The sequence below is a fragment of the Rhinolophus sinicus genome, chromosome 17 (genome assembly GCF_057876585.1).
Source record: "Rhinolophus sinicus isolate RSI-liver-muscle chromosome 17, RSI-T2T, whole genome shotgun sequence".
In the NCBI taxonomy this organism is placed as follows: domain Eukaryota; kingdom Metazoa; phylum Chordata; class Mammalia; order Chiroptera; family Rhinolophidae; genus Rhinolophus; species Rhinolophus sinicus.
The window spans coordinates 160232998-160249654 of NC_142517.1; the positions used below are offsets into that span (position 1 = coordinate 160232998).

At 35.3% G+C, this 16657-nt stretch overlaps 1 protein-coding gene across 2 annotated transcripts in view; it reads right to left on the minus strand.

The window, feature by feature from the left end:
• The window catches only part of TLK1 (tousled like kinase 1), a 124563-nt gene that overhangs the window by 82641 nt on the left and 25265 nt on the right, over nucleotides 1-16657 (minus strand). For both annotated transcript variants that reach the window (XM_019727410.3, XM_088794489.1), the window contains one exon: nucleotides 2638-2756. In XM_019727410.3, coding sequence (XP_019582969.1) covers nucleotides 2638-2756 — 119 coding nt within the window. The remainder of the gene's footprint in view (nucleotides 1-2637; nucleotides 2757-16657) is intronic.

Here is a 16657-nt window from a genome sequence, read left to right on the forward strand (position 1 = left end):
AACTAAAGAGCAACTATGACAGTGAAACCATAAAATTAATAGAAGAAACTGCAGAATATTTTGTGGACTTGGTTTGGGCAAGAAGTTTTAACTCTTAGAACTCCATCAGGGTCCACTGGACCCAATTTTAGTTTTTGAGCTTCTTTTTCAAGCAGTTCTATTTGTAAAGACTGACATTTTAGGACTTATTCTTTCTTAGAGATCATCCAAAGAGTAAAAATAAAATTTACCTTAAAAAAATAAGATGCGTTCTGTCGTGCAATTAATTACCAGATGTCCACAGGATCCTTCTGTAAACCTTTAATACATTATGGGATCTTATTGATCTCATTTTTCCTATATTTTGTTACTAAATCATCCAGAAATTACTTCATCATTACTTATAATTATTCCCAACTATGTTAAAATGAACAAACAAAAACCACTAAAATAAAAAGAAAATGGAAGTGTGATGGTATGACAGGCAGCAGAATGGCTCACAATGATGCCTGAGCCTAATCCCCAGAATCTGTGACTATAACCTTTTATGGCAAAAGGGTCTTTGCAGATGGATTAAAGGTTAAGTACTTGAATTGTAGAAATTACACCAGATTATCCAGATTGGTGCAGGCCCAATCTACTTACATGAGTATATAAAAGTGAAGAACCTTTCTTGGCTGTGGTTAGAGGGAGATTAACTTCCACCAGAGAAGAGTAAGAAAGATGCAATACTGCTGGTTTTGAAGACGGAGGACCACCAGCTAAAGAATGCAGGCAGCCTCTAGAAGCTGGAAAAGGCAAGGAAAAAGGTGCTCTTCTAGAGTGTCCAGTAAGGAATACAGCCCTGCAGCAGACACCTTGATTTTAACACAATGAGACCAGAGTAAGACTTCTGACCCTACAGAACTATAATAAATTTGTGTTCTTTTAAGCAACTTTGTGGTCATTTATTACGGTAGAAATATAAAAACAATCCAGATTTAACGACCTAAATAGATGATGCAATAGTGAAATAAATTATCACCTTTCAATTATCTTCTTGCCTTGCCAAAGTACTGTACCATCTTTCAAGAATGTATAAAAAACTAGAGATACCTGCTTTGTAGTATGATTTTAAGCTTTCACTGACTCCAACTGAGAATTAAGAAATATCCATCGTCCAACCAAGATGGTAAAGAGAAGAAAATGACGGAGGAAGACATTTTATAATTATCAGAAAATAAATACAAAGAGACATTTCAGCACCTCTAGACTATAAAACTGATGGTGACACTATTAGTCAAACATAGTCATCAAATGACATTATCCTAGACACATTTTCTCAAAGTCAAAAATCAATAAATTGGACAATATATTTACAAGGAAAAAGGGGAAACATGGTATTCTTATCAGTTAGTCATTCAACTGAAGGACTTCGTCATAGAATATTCTGCAACAAGAATCTGGACCATCTTATTGTGCTCAAAGGATTCATGACAATATCCTTTATCTTTATGTACAAAGATTTACTTGATATGAAGAGGTTTCTTTCAGTATGTTTAAATTATTAAAATTTCTAATAAAGCTGATTTTCATTATACCTTTATTCCTACTGCTATAAATCAGTGGTAAATTAACTTAAAAATAGCAAAAAGGTCTATTTGACCCAGATGGTTAATGACGATGTATTTTTTTTAGCATACCAAGCGTTAGTCAAAACTTCAGAAGTAGACAATCAGGCAAAAAACAGGTGAGTATGATTACAACAAAATTAAAGAATCCTGTACAATGATGGACACCACGAACAAAGTTAATAGACATAAGAAATGGGAGACGTTATTTGCACTGTATACAACCGACATGGAATTAACATGTGGAATATACAGAGAACATGGAAAAATCAGTTTGAAAAAAAAAAAGAATCTTGATCAAAATACAGGCAAAGAATTAGAACAATTTATAAGACTCTCCAAAAGCTAACAAGCATACGAAGAAGTGCTCAAAATAACTGGTGGTACAAATAAAACAATGAGATATTATTTTATAACTAAAAGACTCTCAAGAATAAAAAATCTGAGTAACGCCAAGTGTTTCTAGGATGTGGGGATACAGACATACTCTGCACTCTGCTCAAAGTGCAAATTAGCTTTGTACAACTGTTCTGAGTAGCAATCTTGCACTATTTATTCAGCTTAAGTCTAAACATATCCTATGACCTAGTAATTCTGCTCTTGGAAAAGTATCCTAAATAACTGCTCACAAAGGTCCGTAAGAGAACAAGCACAGGAAATTCACTGCAGTGTGAGGTAGTAGGGAACTGAAGACAGCGTGATGTCTACCACTGAAAAGCCTAACAGCTGCACCATTGAGTGTTATGAAGCAGTGGCTACCGGTAGGTAGGAACATACACAGACAGGAACACGGGTGATGGGACAAGGAAAACACAGAGGACAGGAAAGGTAAAAATTATGTAAAGGGAGAAAGGCAGCACCATCTACCACATTCCTTTTTACCCCTGAACCTAATCAGGTTTACAAGCACTGAATTTTTTCCTATACATTATAAAAATTATAGTAGTATTTTACTGTTGAGCACGTATGTAGGGTTCCTTTACAAACTATACTTTAGAACACTTCATACAAGGAAAAACTGTCAAATAACTGTTAGAATGTTACTCACTTTCGCTCCAACACTGCAACTGCCAGTGCTCCCAGTGCTCCCGCTCGCGACTCCTGTAAATCTAGCTTCCAGTAACTCTTGTCTTCTTGGATCCAGACTATGAAGCTCATCCATTGCACCTATTAAGAAAACACACACACACACACATATATGTCTTTATATACAAACACAAAATACATGTGTTTAGTTGAGATGTCAATATAAACTTAATGAATAAATTCCACAAACAGATGAAAGTAAGAGACTTCATGGTATTTATAATGTCCACACTCAATTACCAGAAATGACTTACAGTGGATTTCCACCACTTTTGACAGCAATCCATACTAAGAAATATATTTTCCACCCAACTCAGTACACAGATACATACATATTTTATGTGTATAAATACTTCTTACTGCATGCAGTGCACACCAATATTTTCTAGTCTATTATAATCCATTAAAAAACATTGGTTGTTAAACTATTAAATTGATTTCATGAGACATTAATGGACCATGGGTCCACAGTTTGAAAAATGCCACTCTAAAAGTATAATTTCCTTATTTTAACCTTGTACACTTTGGCACTGACATTACTACTTAATTATTTTGTTTATATATACACTTTATCTGACTCCATTTTATACTAGGAAGGATTATTTTATCACTGTCACATTCCCAAAGATTTTTTTGTACAACTTACAGCTTTGGTAGTTTTCAGTTTCTATGAGAGCGATGAAAAACACACACAAATACATTAAACAGAGCATTGAGGTAACCTCCGTTATTTAAAAATCACCTTGAGAATTAAGGGAGAAAAATTAGCACCCTTATATAATTGCTACTATGCAAACTAAAGCACCACAAATTTTAGCTAAACTTCAATTAAACTTTTAAAAATTCTTTTATCCCGGGGTCAAATATATGGTGATGGAAAGAGAACTGACTCTGGGTGGTGAACACACAACGTGATATACAGATGATGTAATACAGAATTGTACACTTAAAACCTATGTGTTTATACTAACCATTGTCACCCCAATAAATTTTAATTTAAAAACAAAATTATTTTATCCATGTCTGCTAATTCTCTGCTGACATAAATGAATGATTCTCAAGGGGAACAAGGATGGTATGATCAAAATCTAGAATCACATGTGGAACATTTTCAAACAGCAGTAGACCCCTTCCACGCACCGACATTCCTCTTGCAAAGGCTAAGAACTATTCCTGCAGACCTCATTTCAAGTTTCCTTCATTACCTTTAATCTTCATCTGGACAGAGGACTGGAAGGATAATGGCCATTCTTCCTTCCGTGTTTACTTGCATCCCTGAACCTGACTACAGCTTCCTGTACTGTATCTTCCCTTTCATCTCAAAGAGGTAACCACCTTTAAAAAGCTGAAGCTTTTGATTCTTGATTTTGAACCCATTCCTTCTTGATATCCAAGGGATTTTGCATTTGCCTGAATCCCATCTCTTGCATTTTTCTCTTCCTTTCCTCCTTTTGCCTTCATTTATACATGTTTTTTAAAAACCACTTTAGATTGAATTCCATGCTATTAATATCATCATTTAAGTCCTTCCTTAAACTGGAGATTTATAGGTATATTCTTCTTAGGTCCCTGGAATCTGGTTTCTATTATAAGTACAATCCTGACAATGTACTTTCAAGTATCACCATTGCTTCTAACTTTTTTCTGATGCTGCTATTAGATCAGAAATTGTGTAGTGTTCCTTTCTTGGGAATCACCCCTCTACCCCCCACCCCCCCAAAGACCCACTATCACTTCTTGGTTTTTAAAATATAGTTCTAGTTTTCAGAATTCAACCATGTCTTTTCTGTTTCTCTTCTTCTCTGTTAAATATGAATACTCCCAAGAGTCAATCCATATAGCCTTCTGTTCTCTTTTCCTACTCCCTCTGGCTTTCAACTGATGCTTCGCAAACGAAACCTAGTATATGTCAAGTCAGTGAAGTCTTCAGCTCGGCACTGTAAATAAAGAAGCAGTAAGATAGGCTGGCCTCAAAGAGCTTACAACTCAGAGATTCTGCTGTATAAAAACTCCCAATTCTACCCTGGCACAGGATTATTTTGAAAATATTAAATCACACTTTAAAAATAGTATATAGGTGCTTTAAATATTCTTGTACATTATTTTGTAAAGAAATGTTTCGTTTAAGTAAATACCTACAAGTGGAATTGATGGGTCATAGGGATATTGCATATAAACTATTTAAAAAACTGCTAAAAGCCTCCAAAGTAGTTGTACTATTTTACACTCCTATGTGCTTACCAATACTTGATGCTGACTTTTTTAAATCTTTCTTACAGCAGTGTGAAGTGCTATCCAGCTTTGATTTTGCTTTGCACGTTCTAGATTACTAGTGATGTCAGCACCTTTTCATGAGCTTACTGGCAATTTGTGCATCTCTATTGTTGATGCTGTGGGAAGGGGCCACATACTAAACCTCACAAGCTCAGGGGAGACCCACATGGCAGGACCTACAAACTCAGAGACTGAAATTAAACACATAGGATGGTCTGCACATACAAATTCCTAACTAAAATTGGGTCATACTGGGTAGTCACATCCTGGGCCTGTAGTTTTCTTGACAAAGGTCAATCTTTACCTTAAGTGAGCCTGTCTATTGTCTTTTTGCATCCAAGATAACATACCTGTGTAATGTCACAGTAATCTTTTCCAGACCCCTCAGGGCACAACAGCTGCACCAGAACAGGAGACCACAGAACCCTTCATTGATATCTTGTTCTCCAAATACCATCTCTATGTGCTGCAAACGTTAACTATCCTGTACCCACCAATGTAAAACAAGTACGTATCTGTTTTATTTTTCATCCAACCCCAGAGATTTCCTGCTTTGCTTTCTCCCGCCCCGTTAATCTACCACCAATAGATTTCATGGAACCCTCCTTATGTCTCCTACTTTGATTCTAAAGTATAAAATAAGCTGTAAAACTGCCATTCTTAGGAGCATTTTCTTAATACACTGAGATTTTGCTTCGCAGCAATTGTCAGTTTGGCTCAAATAAACTCATTACAATTCTCTACGGGTTTGAACATTTCTTAAATGGACAATGTTGTTAAGAATATTTTCAAGTCTGCTGCCCAATATTTTATTAGCTTGTTACTGATATGTACTAATTATTTATGTGTTGATTATTTATGTCAGATAATAGATAGATGATAAATAGATAACAACATTTCTCTAAGTCTTTACATTTCCCCCCATTTTCTTTATGGTGTTTTGACAAGAAGAAGCGTTTAATTTTGGTGAAGTGAAAATTACCTAATTTTTCTATTTATGGGTATTATTTTTCTATTCTAAGAAAAGTTTGCATGCCTCAAAGTAAAAAAATAAATATATTATCTTTATAAGTTTTATGTTTCTCAGTTGAGGTCCATGATTCATCCTAAATTAATATTTGTGTGTGGTATGAGGTCAAGGATTTTATTTCCCATGTATTTTTCCTATTTTATTACCATCATTCATTACAAAATAAAAAAGCAAAATTCTGTTTCACCAAGTCTTGGTGACTTTGTCAAAGTAAAAAATAATAATAAGTATATGATTACTGGTATAAAGACAGATACATATACCAATGGAATAAAAGAGAGCCCAGAAATAAATCTTCACGTACATGGTCAAATGATCTTCAACAAGAATGTCAAGACCATTCAACGAGGAAAGGACAGTCTTTTCAACAATGGTGTTGGGAAAACTGGATACTGGGAAAACTAAATATCCACATCCAAAAATATTAAATTAGACCCTTACCTTAATGCCACATATAAAAATTAACTCAAAATGGATCAAATATCTAAACATAAAACCCAAAACTATAAAAATCCTAATTAGAAAACACAGGGGAAAAGTTCCAGGTCACTGGATTTGGCAATGATTTCTTGGATTTTGAAACCAAAGGCACAGGCAATAAAAGAAAAAATAGATAAACTGGAGTTCATCGCAATTAAAAACTTCTACGCATCAAAGGACACTATCAAGAAAGCAAAAGGATAGGCCACAGGATGGGAGAAAATATCTGCAAATCATGTATCTCATAAGGGATTGATATCCAGATGTATAAAGAAATGCTGGGGGTGGCCGGTTAGCTCAGTTGGTTAGAGTGTGGTGCTGATAACACCAAGGATGCTGGTTCGATCCCCACATGGGCCACTGTGAGCTGCGCCCTCCTTAAAAAAAGAAAAAAGAAAAAAGAAATCCTACAACACCACCACCACCAACAACAAAAATTTTAAAATAGGCAAAGGGCATTAGAATAAACATTTCCCCAAAGAAGACAGACAACTGGCCAAAAAGCACATGGAAAGAGTCAGTATCATTAATCATTAGGAAAATATAAATCAAAACTACAATGAGATACCACTTCATACCCATTAGGATGGTTATTAACTAAACGAATAGAAAATAACAAGTGTTGGCTAGGATGTGGAGACACTGGAACCTTTTTAATGCTGGAATGTGAACTGGTAGTGCTACAGTAAAAAAATGGTATGGCAGTTCCTCAAAAAAATTAAACAGAATTACCCGTATGTTCTAGAAGGTCCACCTCTGAGTACATACCCAATAGAAGTGAAAGCAAGGACTCAAACAGATATTTGCAGTTTTTTTTTTCTTTTTTAAATTTATTGGGGTGACAATTGTTTGTAAAATTACATAGATTTCAGGTGTACAATTCTGTATTACATCATCTATAAATCCCATTGTGTGTTCACCACCCAGAGTCAGTTCTCCTTCCATCACCATATATTTGATCCCCTTTACCCTCATCTCCCACCACCACCCTTACTCTCTGGTAACCACTAGACTATTGTCTGTGTCTATGAGTTTCTGTTTCTCATTTTCAAACAGATATTTGTACATCCATACTGATAGCAGCATTATTCACAAAAGCCAAAAAAGCTGCAAGCAACTTAACTGTCAACCAACAAATAACTGGATAAGCAAAATATGGTAAATACATAAAATAGAATATTATTCAGTGTTGAAAATGAAGAAAATTTTGACATAGGCTGCAACACAGATGAACTTTGAAGACGCTGTATTCTGCTAAGTGAAACAAACCAGACACAAAAAGACAAATACATACTGTATGATTCCACTAATATGAGGTTTCTAGAGTAGTCAAATTCAGAGACAGAAGGTAGAGTGGTGGTTGCCAGGAGTTGAAGGGCGTGGTGGAATGGAGAGTTTGTGTTTAATGCATAGAGTTTCAGGTGGGGAAGACAGAAAAATTCTGCGATGGGTGGTGGTGATGGCAGTACAACAATGTGAATATACTTAATACTACTGAACCATACACCTAAAAATAGTTAAAATGGTAAATTTTATATGATGTGCATTTTACCACAATTTATAAAACTAGTTTTTAAAAATGAAAAATAAATTGGACTTCACCAAATTTTAACTTTGCTAGTTCAAAATACCTGGTTATAAAAATGAAAAGGCAAACAACAGACTGGGAGAAAATGTTTGCATGCCAGGTATGTGCTGGATGTCCCCGCTTTGGCTTGGTAACCAGTTGACTGCCCACTGGAATTTAGCAAGAAGATGAGGACACCGGTCCCTACTCTGACCTGGACTGACTAATGCTATGGTACTTTGTTTCTCATTGTTTTGTTTCTTAGATGGATAGCTTCCTCTAGGACTTCAGCTCTCTCCCATGAGGTCCTAAAGGAAGCAATATACTCAAAGCAAAAAACAGACAGACAAAAACACTCACAAAACAATTCGTTTCTAACTGAAAATCCTTACTAGGGTTGCCAAGCTCACTGCAGTGCTTAATACCTTCTAAAAAGTTTTTGTGATATTTTAAGATGCAATACATGAAACAGTCCCTGGTATAACTCCCGGAACATAATGGATGCTTACCAAATATTAGTGTTCCTGTCTAAGAACCTAACCTTGAACCTTACTTCGCGAAATGCAGTTCATTGACCAGCAGCACCTGTTATCACCTCAGCTGCTTAGAAGAAACGCACAACCTTCAGTCCCATTCCAGCCCTACTGAACCAGAATCTGCATTTTAACCACATCCTCAGCCAATTCCTACATGCATTCATATTTGTAAAGCACTGCTATAGAAAAGTCCACAAAATTATTCTGTAAAGGGTTAAATCATAAGTAGTTTAGCCTTTGCAGGCCAATACGCCAAAAGAAAATGTAGATGCTTATATGAGAGAAAAACTTTTTACTGAAAAAGTTCAAGATACAATGACAGTATAATATTTTATAATATGTAAGTCTGATTCCCACATGGGCCAATGAGCTGCACCCTCCACAAGTAGACTGAAGACAACAAGCTGCCGCTGAGCTGTTGGAGGGGTGGCCGGATCGATCAGTTGCTTAGAGCGCAACCTCTCAACAAGGTTGCAGGTTCGATTCCCACATGGGATGGTGGGCTGTGCCCCCTGCAACTAAAGATTGAAAACGGCGACTGGACTTGGAGCTGAGCGGCCCTGGAGAAACACTGTCCCCCAAAGGTCCCCAATAAAATTAAAATAAAAAGAATGAAATTTGGGGGGTAACTTAATTCAAGTTGCCTAGCTGATAATGCTGATCAAATTTTATGTGTTTATATTTGAAAATACCTTTTCTGACACAGATACTGACAAATACTGACATCAATCCACAAGCACATGATTTTAATTGAGCATATTCATTACTTCAAAGGCAGTTATAAAAGTCTATTAGATTCTTCTGATATTTGCCTTTCAGTCTGTCATTATATTGCAGATTTATCACTTCCAATTGAAGGTTAGATAGAAGTTCCTCAAGTGCACAATTAAATGGATTTTGAAATATGGAAACTTTTTGCAATTGCATCAATATCTGGAAAAATACTGCTGGAACTGTATAGTTTGAGGTTGGAAAATATATTCATGCAAGTTCATGTGGGAATGAAGATCTCACTTTGACAGCATGAGATGTGTGTAAAGCAGCTTGATGTTATTTGTGATTCAAACAACAGTTGCCACTGACTTTACTGTAGCTATGTAAGCACTATTTTGCCTTGTAATTTTAGGTTAAATTCATTTAAAAACATCTCCAAGTCTGCAGAAAAGTCAATTTGTACTTTATAATAATAGTTTGATGGCCATCTTCTTGGTTCAGAAAAATTTCAATCTCAGTCCTGAGCTGAAAAATTTGCAATAAAATATTACCACTGCTAGGCCAGTCAGGATATTCAGCTTCTATTCCTAAAAAAATGTATGGAGTTGATGCTAGTTAAGCCCATGAGAGCAAATAAAGTTCACCACTGACAACACTGATTCAATAACATAATAAATTCAAATATTTTCTGCAAAATGCATGCTGATGAATAATACCATGAATTACCATAGGTTTTGAACACCTCATTTTTATAAGCTTTGTGAATCTGTCCAAATAAGCCTCTTTCTGTTCTACACATATTTTTACCACCATCAGTTGTAGCACATCTTAGCAGATTCCACTTCAGATTGTACTTCGTGTTTTCTCAACTTTGAAAATATTCTTGCCTATAGGTGTTCTACACAGACTATTCACAGAGGCTAATTTTTTTGCCACTTCAAACTTGGAATTGACACCTTGAACAAACAATAACTGAGTAGTATCAATAACACCTGTCAACTCAAGAGCCACCGATAACCACTCTGTATCACTTGCCTTGTTTTGTAATTGACTTCAAATGCCCTCAACTCTTAAATCAACTGTTTTTGTCAAAAATAGTCTAAAGCAAGTTTATTATTGCTGGACACATTTCTTTAACTGATGCAATCAAACATAATTTAATTAACTCACAATCAGTATATGGCTTTCCTCACCTGGCTAACAAAGGAGCCTCTCAAAACTTATTTTAGTGGCAGCCTCATTTTAAATTTGTAGTTTTACAAAGAAATTTTGGTGATGAGATATGCCATTTTAAATTGACTGTTGCTTTAAGAAAATTGAGAGTTTGGAATACTGTGGTGTATGTTTAGTCTAGTAATGTCAACATATAAAGTATTCTATCACAGTATCACTGCATAATAAGAACAATGTTTTGCTTATGTAATTCAATAAGAAAACAATACTGCACTAAGCCTTAAAAGCATGCCACTCAGAGTCCATTTTTCTCTTTTCTTGTTTTGACATGATGGATATGCACTGGTATAAAAAAACAAAATAATTATTGCAGACTGGCAATACACATGACACTCAAACACTATGAAGTTATAACTGCAGCTCTGAAATTTATAGTGAACCAAAGGCAGTACGAAATGATGAGAATGGTCACAACTACTCAGCTCTGCCATTATAATGCAAAAGCAGCTGTATTCCAATAAAACTTTATTTCTGGGCACTAAAATTTGAATTTCCTATCTCACAAAGTATTATTCTTCTTTCAGTTTTTTTTTTTCCCCATGCAAAAATAGGTAGTTTGCTGACTCCTACTGTAGTTAACACATTTCAAAGATTTTACTCTTTTATGGAATCAAACTGTCATTTCTGACACCAATTACAGGAGGTGAGATTTCCTAAAGAATATGTAATTTCACCATAATCCTTTAAATTCTTTATTATACAATATGTGTGTACACTTTGAAAAAGAAATTAGAAAAGCCACTATAAAGACCATACATACCATCCTTCAAGGGTAATACCCCATCTCAAAATACAACCATCTGTCTCCTAATTATACTACCACACTACTACTCTTACATAACTATTCCCCAAAATCTACTGTAAACCCAAAACTTCATCAGTCACATCCTATCCTATGAAGAAAATTTCTAGGGAAACATAAATGAAGACCACAATTTGACTCATGAGAGCAGTTTGTCATGGCCCCTTCTAATAAACATTTTCTCTCTCCCTCTTTCACACACACAGACACTCACTCAAAAACTCACTCAATAAATGTTAATTATGAAAGCATGGCCTCCCAAGGTGGGCAACCTAAAAAAGGATGCATGTATTTGGACATATTATTAGTTCTGGTTAGTCACCACTACTTTATATTATATATAACCTATAACCTAGTTATATATGTTTCCTAGTTATATATAACTTATATAATGTAGGTTAGTCAATGTTACTTTTTTATGATATGAATCAGTTTTTCATTATATCATTTTTTAATTACCGTTAAGTCTTCATCTTCCTTGGCAGACAGTAAAAAAAAAAAAAAGAAGTATCAAAATAACTAGAACATATGCTTTCAAAAAGATATCACCAGTTACCAAAAAGTAAAAGAAATACGTTTGTTCACTAAGACCTTTCTAACAGCAGATTAACTGCTGCTAAGCAATCACCTCACATTTTTAAATTTAAAACTTCCTGAAGTCTGAAAATATCTTAACTCATTCCAGATTTTAATTGTACTTTTCATATTACATCTGATAAGCTGATTTATACAAAACAGTTAAGGTTTCTGTTCTATTAATACTTTTCACATTATACCTGATAAGGCAGAGAACTATGATTAAAAACAGAAATACCATAATCAAGTTAGAAATTATTTCAACAAGGTAAAATATTCCATTAAAATCATTCCTCTTCATTAGTTTTTTAGTGCATTTAAAAATACACAAAATGAAAAGAATAAGAGGTCTACACTGTTCAATACTCTAGAATTATTTCTGACTGTTGCCTTTAAACATCCAGTTTTACATGGTTAATAAACAGAACATATCTATTTTCAGATACATCATTTTCTACCATGTATTTAGTGAACACAGAATCACTTTTGTTGACTACATTATATTCCAACATTTATTCCACAGTTTGATTTCCTATTTAAAACCAAATATTCTCATTTTTTGGTAGGTAAACGAACATGTTAAATGAGCTATCACAAAAACAGCCCAATATCGTGATTTTCCAATAACTTTTCTCCCCCATGAAACTAATTAAAACATCTCCTACATTTTTTTCCTAATGACTTGGTGGATATTAACATTTGTAAATTTAATCCATTTAGAATTCAATTGAATATATCTAGACTATTTTCCAAAGGAACATGCCATACAATTTCTTACAAATGCAACCTTTCCCCACTGATGTTAAATACCCTCTCCTGTCATCTATCACATTCCCATATAAACATGGGGCTCTTTCTGTGCTTTGTTCTGCTTCACTCAACTACCTATTCCAGACAGACAGAGAGAGAGAATCCATTCATGTACACATACAAATATATATGTATTGTACATACACACACACACCAAATATTTCACCTAGAATGACTGACAGGAGTAAGCATAGAAAGCCAGGTCCCTGAATCTAGCCTACACGTTCAGTAACATAAGCCCGTGGTAAAGAGAAAATAGGTCTGACCAAGAATCCCTCCAAGTCAGATTAATACCTCAACTTATTATTTAGTCATTTTAAATACTTTTGCTGCAGCCCTTACAGCAAAGGATTCGACACATTGAGACCAAAGTATCCATAAAAGAAATACAGCTTGCACAAGAGGTAAAGCATGGAGACTCTGGTTATTGCTTCTTTCTTAGAAAATAAAAGTAGTTTAATTTTCTTCATATAAATAAAAAGTGTCTAACAGCTAATTTTTCTATCATCAAAAATAAACATACACACAGATAGGTTAAGTCATGTAAGTATGGCCAAGTTCTAACCTCTTCATGTTTCAGTTTCCTCATAGTATATAAAAAGGAGATAATAAAAGTACATACCTTAGAGTTAGCATAAAATAAGTTTATTTGAAGTTTTGAACTAAATCTGTCACTTAGTAGGGATTCGATAACTATAAGCACATATGTATGCTAAAATGCAAGTGCTCAACAAACACTAGCATATATAATATACGTAATATGAGCTTCCTTTCAGCTTTCTCCCTGAGGTTAGTAGAACAGCGCCTACTTCAATGCCTAATTTCTTTATATTAATGTAGTAGTAACATAAATCCTCTTCCTCTAACTTCAGGCTTATAGTAATTTGCTTTTTTAAAATCAATCAATCTCTCTATATATACAGAGGGTGCCAAAAAAATGTATACACATTCTAGGAAAGGAAAAAACTGTATTAAAATTGTAATACAATGAATGATGCTAGCATTCATTTGATTAACACCTTCTTTTGAGCGAACCTCATACTACACATTGCTACAATTCAACTTCAAAAAGTAATAGATAGCATATCTTAAAATGTGTACATGTTTTTGGCACCCCCGGTATATATATACACAAATTCACGTGTATATACCGGGAGTGCCAAAAAAATGTATACAAGTGGACACTTTGGTCAACGTTGCTCAAGCAATAGTTCGCCAGAAGTGTCTGGACGCTGATGGTAACCACTTTGAGCACCTCTTGTAATTGCAGAAATCAAATGTGACTTGTAGTCACCTTTTGTTATCGGTATGTATTACAATTTTAATAGATTTTTCCTTTCTTAAAATGTGTATCCATTTTTTGGCACCCTTTGTATGTACAAGGTATGATCATAAAATATAGTGAATGTTTAAATTTTAAAAAATTTATGACAGTAACACACATTGCCATTAATCCCCCTCAGAATACTCCCCCCCTGCTTCAAACACACTTATCCCATCATTCTTGCCACGTTCTGAAGCAGTTCTGGAAGTCCTCTTTCGTGAATGTCTTTAGTTGCACTGTCATGGCTGCCTCAATGTTCTGAATCATTCGACTCTGGGGAAGAGCCAGAAGTCACATGGTACCTGATCTGGTGAGTAAGGTGGATGAGGACACACTGCAATGTTTTTATTTGACAGAAATTGCCGTATACCAGAAGTGATGTGTGACACAGAGCCTTTCCATTGTGATCACAAAATACAGTGAATGCTGCTGCCGAGTGCCATCTAAAAAGGCAGGGATCCTCAATACAGGAAGTGGTGCATCAAACCTTAGTAACAGTGTGTGACAAGTTTTAATTTGTTCAGTGCAGTTAGTCAGGTGTGAGCTACGGTTGAGAGAAGGTGTGTTTTCAAGTGTGCCGTAAACCATCCTCCATCATGACAAGGTTCCGTGTCACACATCACTTCTGGTATACGGCAATTTCTGTCAAATAAAAACATTACGGTGTGTCCTCATCTACCTTATTTACCGGATCTGGCACCGTGTGACTTCTGGCTCTTCCCCAAAGTCAAAATGACCATGAAAGGTAAACATTTTGAATAGATTCAGGACATCGAGGCAGCTACAACAACGCAACTGAAGACACTCACAAGAGGACTTCCAGAACTGCTTCAGAAAGTGGCAAGAACGATGGGATAAGTGTGTTCGAAGTGAGGGAGAGTGTTTTGAGGGGGATTAATGGCAATGTGTCTTTTACTGTAATAAAAATTTTTTTTATTTAAACAGTCACCATATTGTTTGATCACACCTCATATACAGATACACACATACATGTATTTTTACACTAGGCTATTTTTCTATTTTAACATATAGTTCTCATTTTTAAGACAAGGAAGTTAAGACTGAGAGGTTAAGTTATACTGTCTTTTATTAGAATTTATATCCACTCAACTAGTATCTTTGTCCCAAAAGAACAGTTCAAAAGAAAGGGGAGAATGCAAGAACACACACAGAGAGAGTGAGTCCTTTAACATATACGAAGAAATGTTCTCCAGGAAAGCTCCAAAATATGAATTTGGTAAAACCTGACCTAGTAATTACCTCCTGCTCACTAACAGAGAGTCAACTGGTATCCTGTCCCTAACACCTAAGTACTAATTACTTAAGAATCTTTTTTAGTTTCATGACCTTTCCCATTATTAATGTAATACATGCTTGCTGAAATAAACAGGATAGAAATACAAAAGTTAAAAGTCTTAATACACCCATCTCCCCGAATCCCACTCCTCAGAGGTAACCATTGGATAAACATTAAAAAGGACGGTGATGATTTACTGCCCCACAGTTGTCCTTCTTGGTCTGTTCTTCTATCAATAGTACAGGGTGAAAGGAGGGCTACAGAACAGTTTCTGTTACAGTCCATCTACAGCAGGGAAGTAAATCTCTGACCAGAAAGGAAGCTGCATGTACTGTATGTAAGAAGTCCAAGTTGAGCATTATGCACCTATTAATGATATACTATCTAAAACAATGTATTATAATAAATAAAAATAGTCTAAATGTTTATACAGTGATTTCAACTTAAGTATTATTTTACCAGCATCTACTCTATGCTATCCTCAGTGAGACACCTAAAATGGATTTCTGTGGACATTTACTGTAGCAATATCACTTTAGGGCTAAGAGCATGAGCTCTGATGCCAGACTGAGTTCAAATCCCAGCTGTGCCACTTAATGACCTCTCATCCATAAAATCCTGGTAATAACAGTCTACCTAACAGGATTGTTACGTGAATTAAATGAGAAAATACTTGTAAGCCCATAGCAATCCTGGAATATATAGCATCAATAATTTTTACTTACTATTATTGAGTCCCAGAAAAATAAGCAAGTTGCCCCAAATCACATGCCAAATAAGAGATATAAGAGAAAGCAACAAAAGGTTACTAGCAGACAGAGCATTCTAATTTACTCACTTTAGATTTCTTTAACCTAAACCTTCAAATAGGAAGAAAAAAATAAAGTTTTTAAATTAATAAATCCACAAGATTTCCAACAGAACAGACTACTCTGCTTAGGAATCCTACCTGCTGTGAACACCCACGTGTTTAGCACAAATTAACCTGTTTGGTAAAAGTAAGAACAATCTTTAACCATTCCTCCCAACTCTACATTGCTGTAAAAGTCCAGAGAATAGTGCCAGCCCCGGTGGCTCAGGTGGTTGGAGCTAGGGTTTCCAGGCGGGATTTCCCACCTGCTCTCAGGAATTTTTTCCGCTTTCCCATTCCCAAATCCCGAGAAAAGTTGGTCGGGAAATTGGGAAAATCGGCTCCTTGAATCCAGTAATACCCACAATGGGAAATAAACGTACCACTCACAGTGTCTCTTAGACATTTTTCTCTTTATCGCTAGGATTTCCAGGGGGTAATTCCCGCCCGTTCTTGGGAATTTTTTCGCTTTTCCATTTTCATATCCTA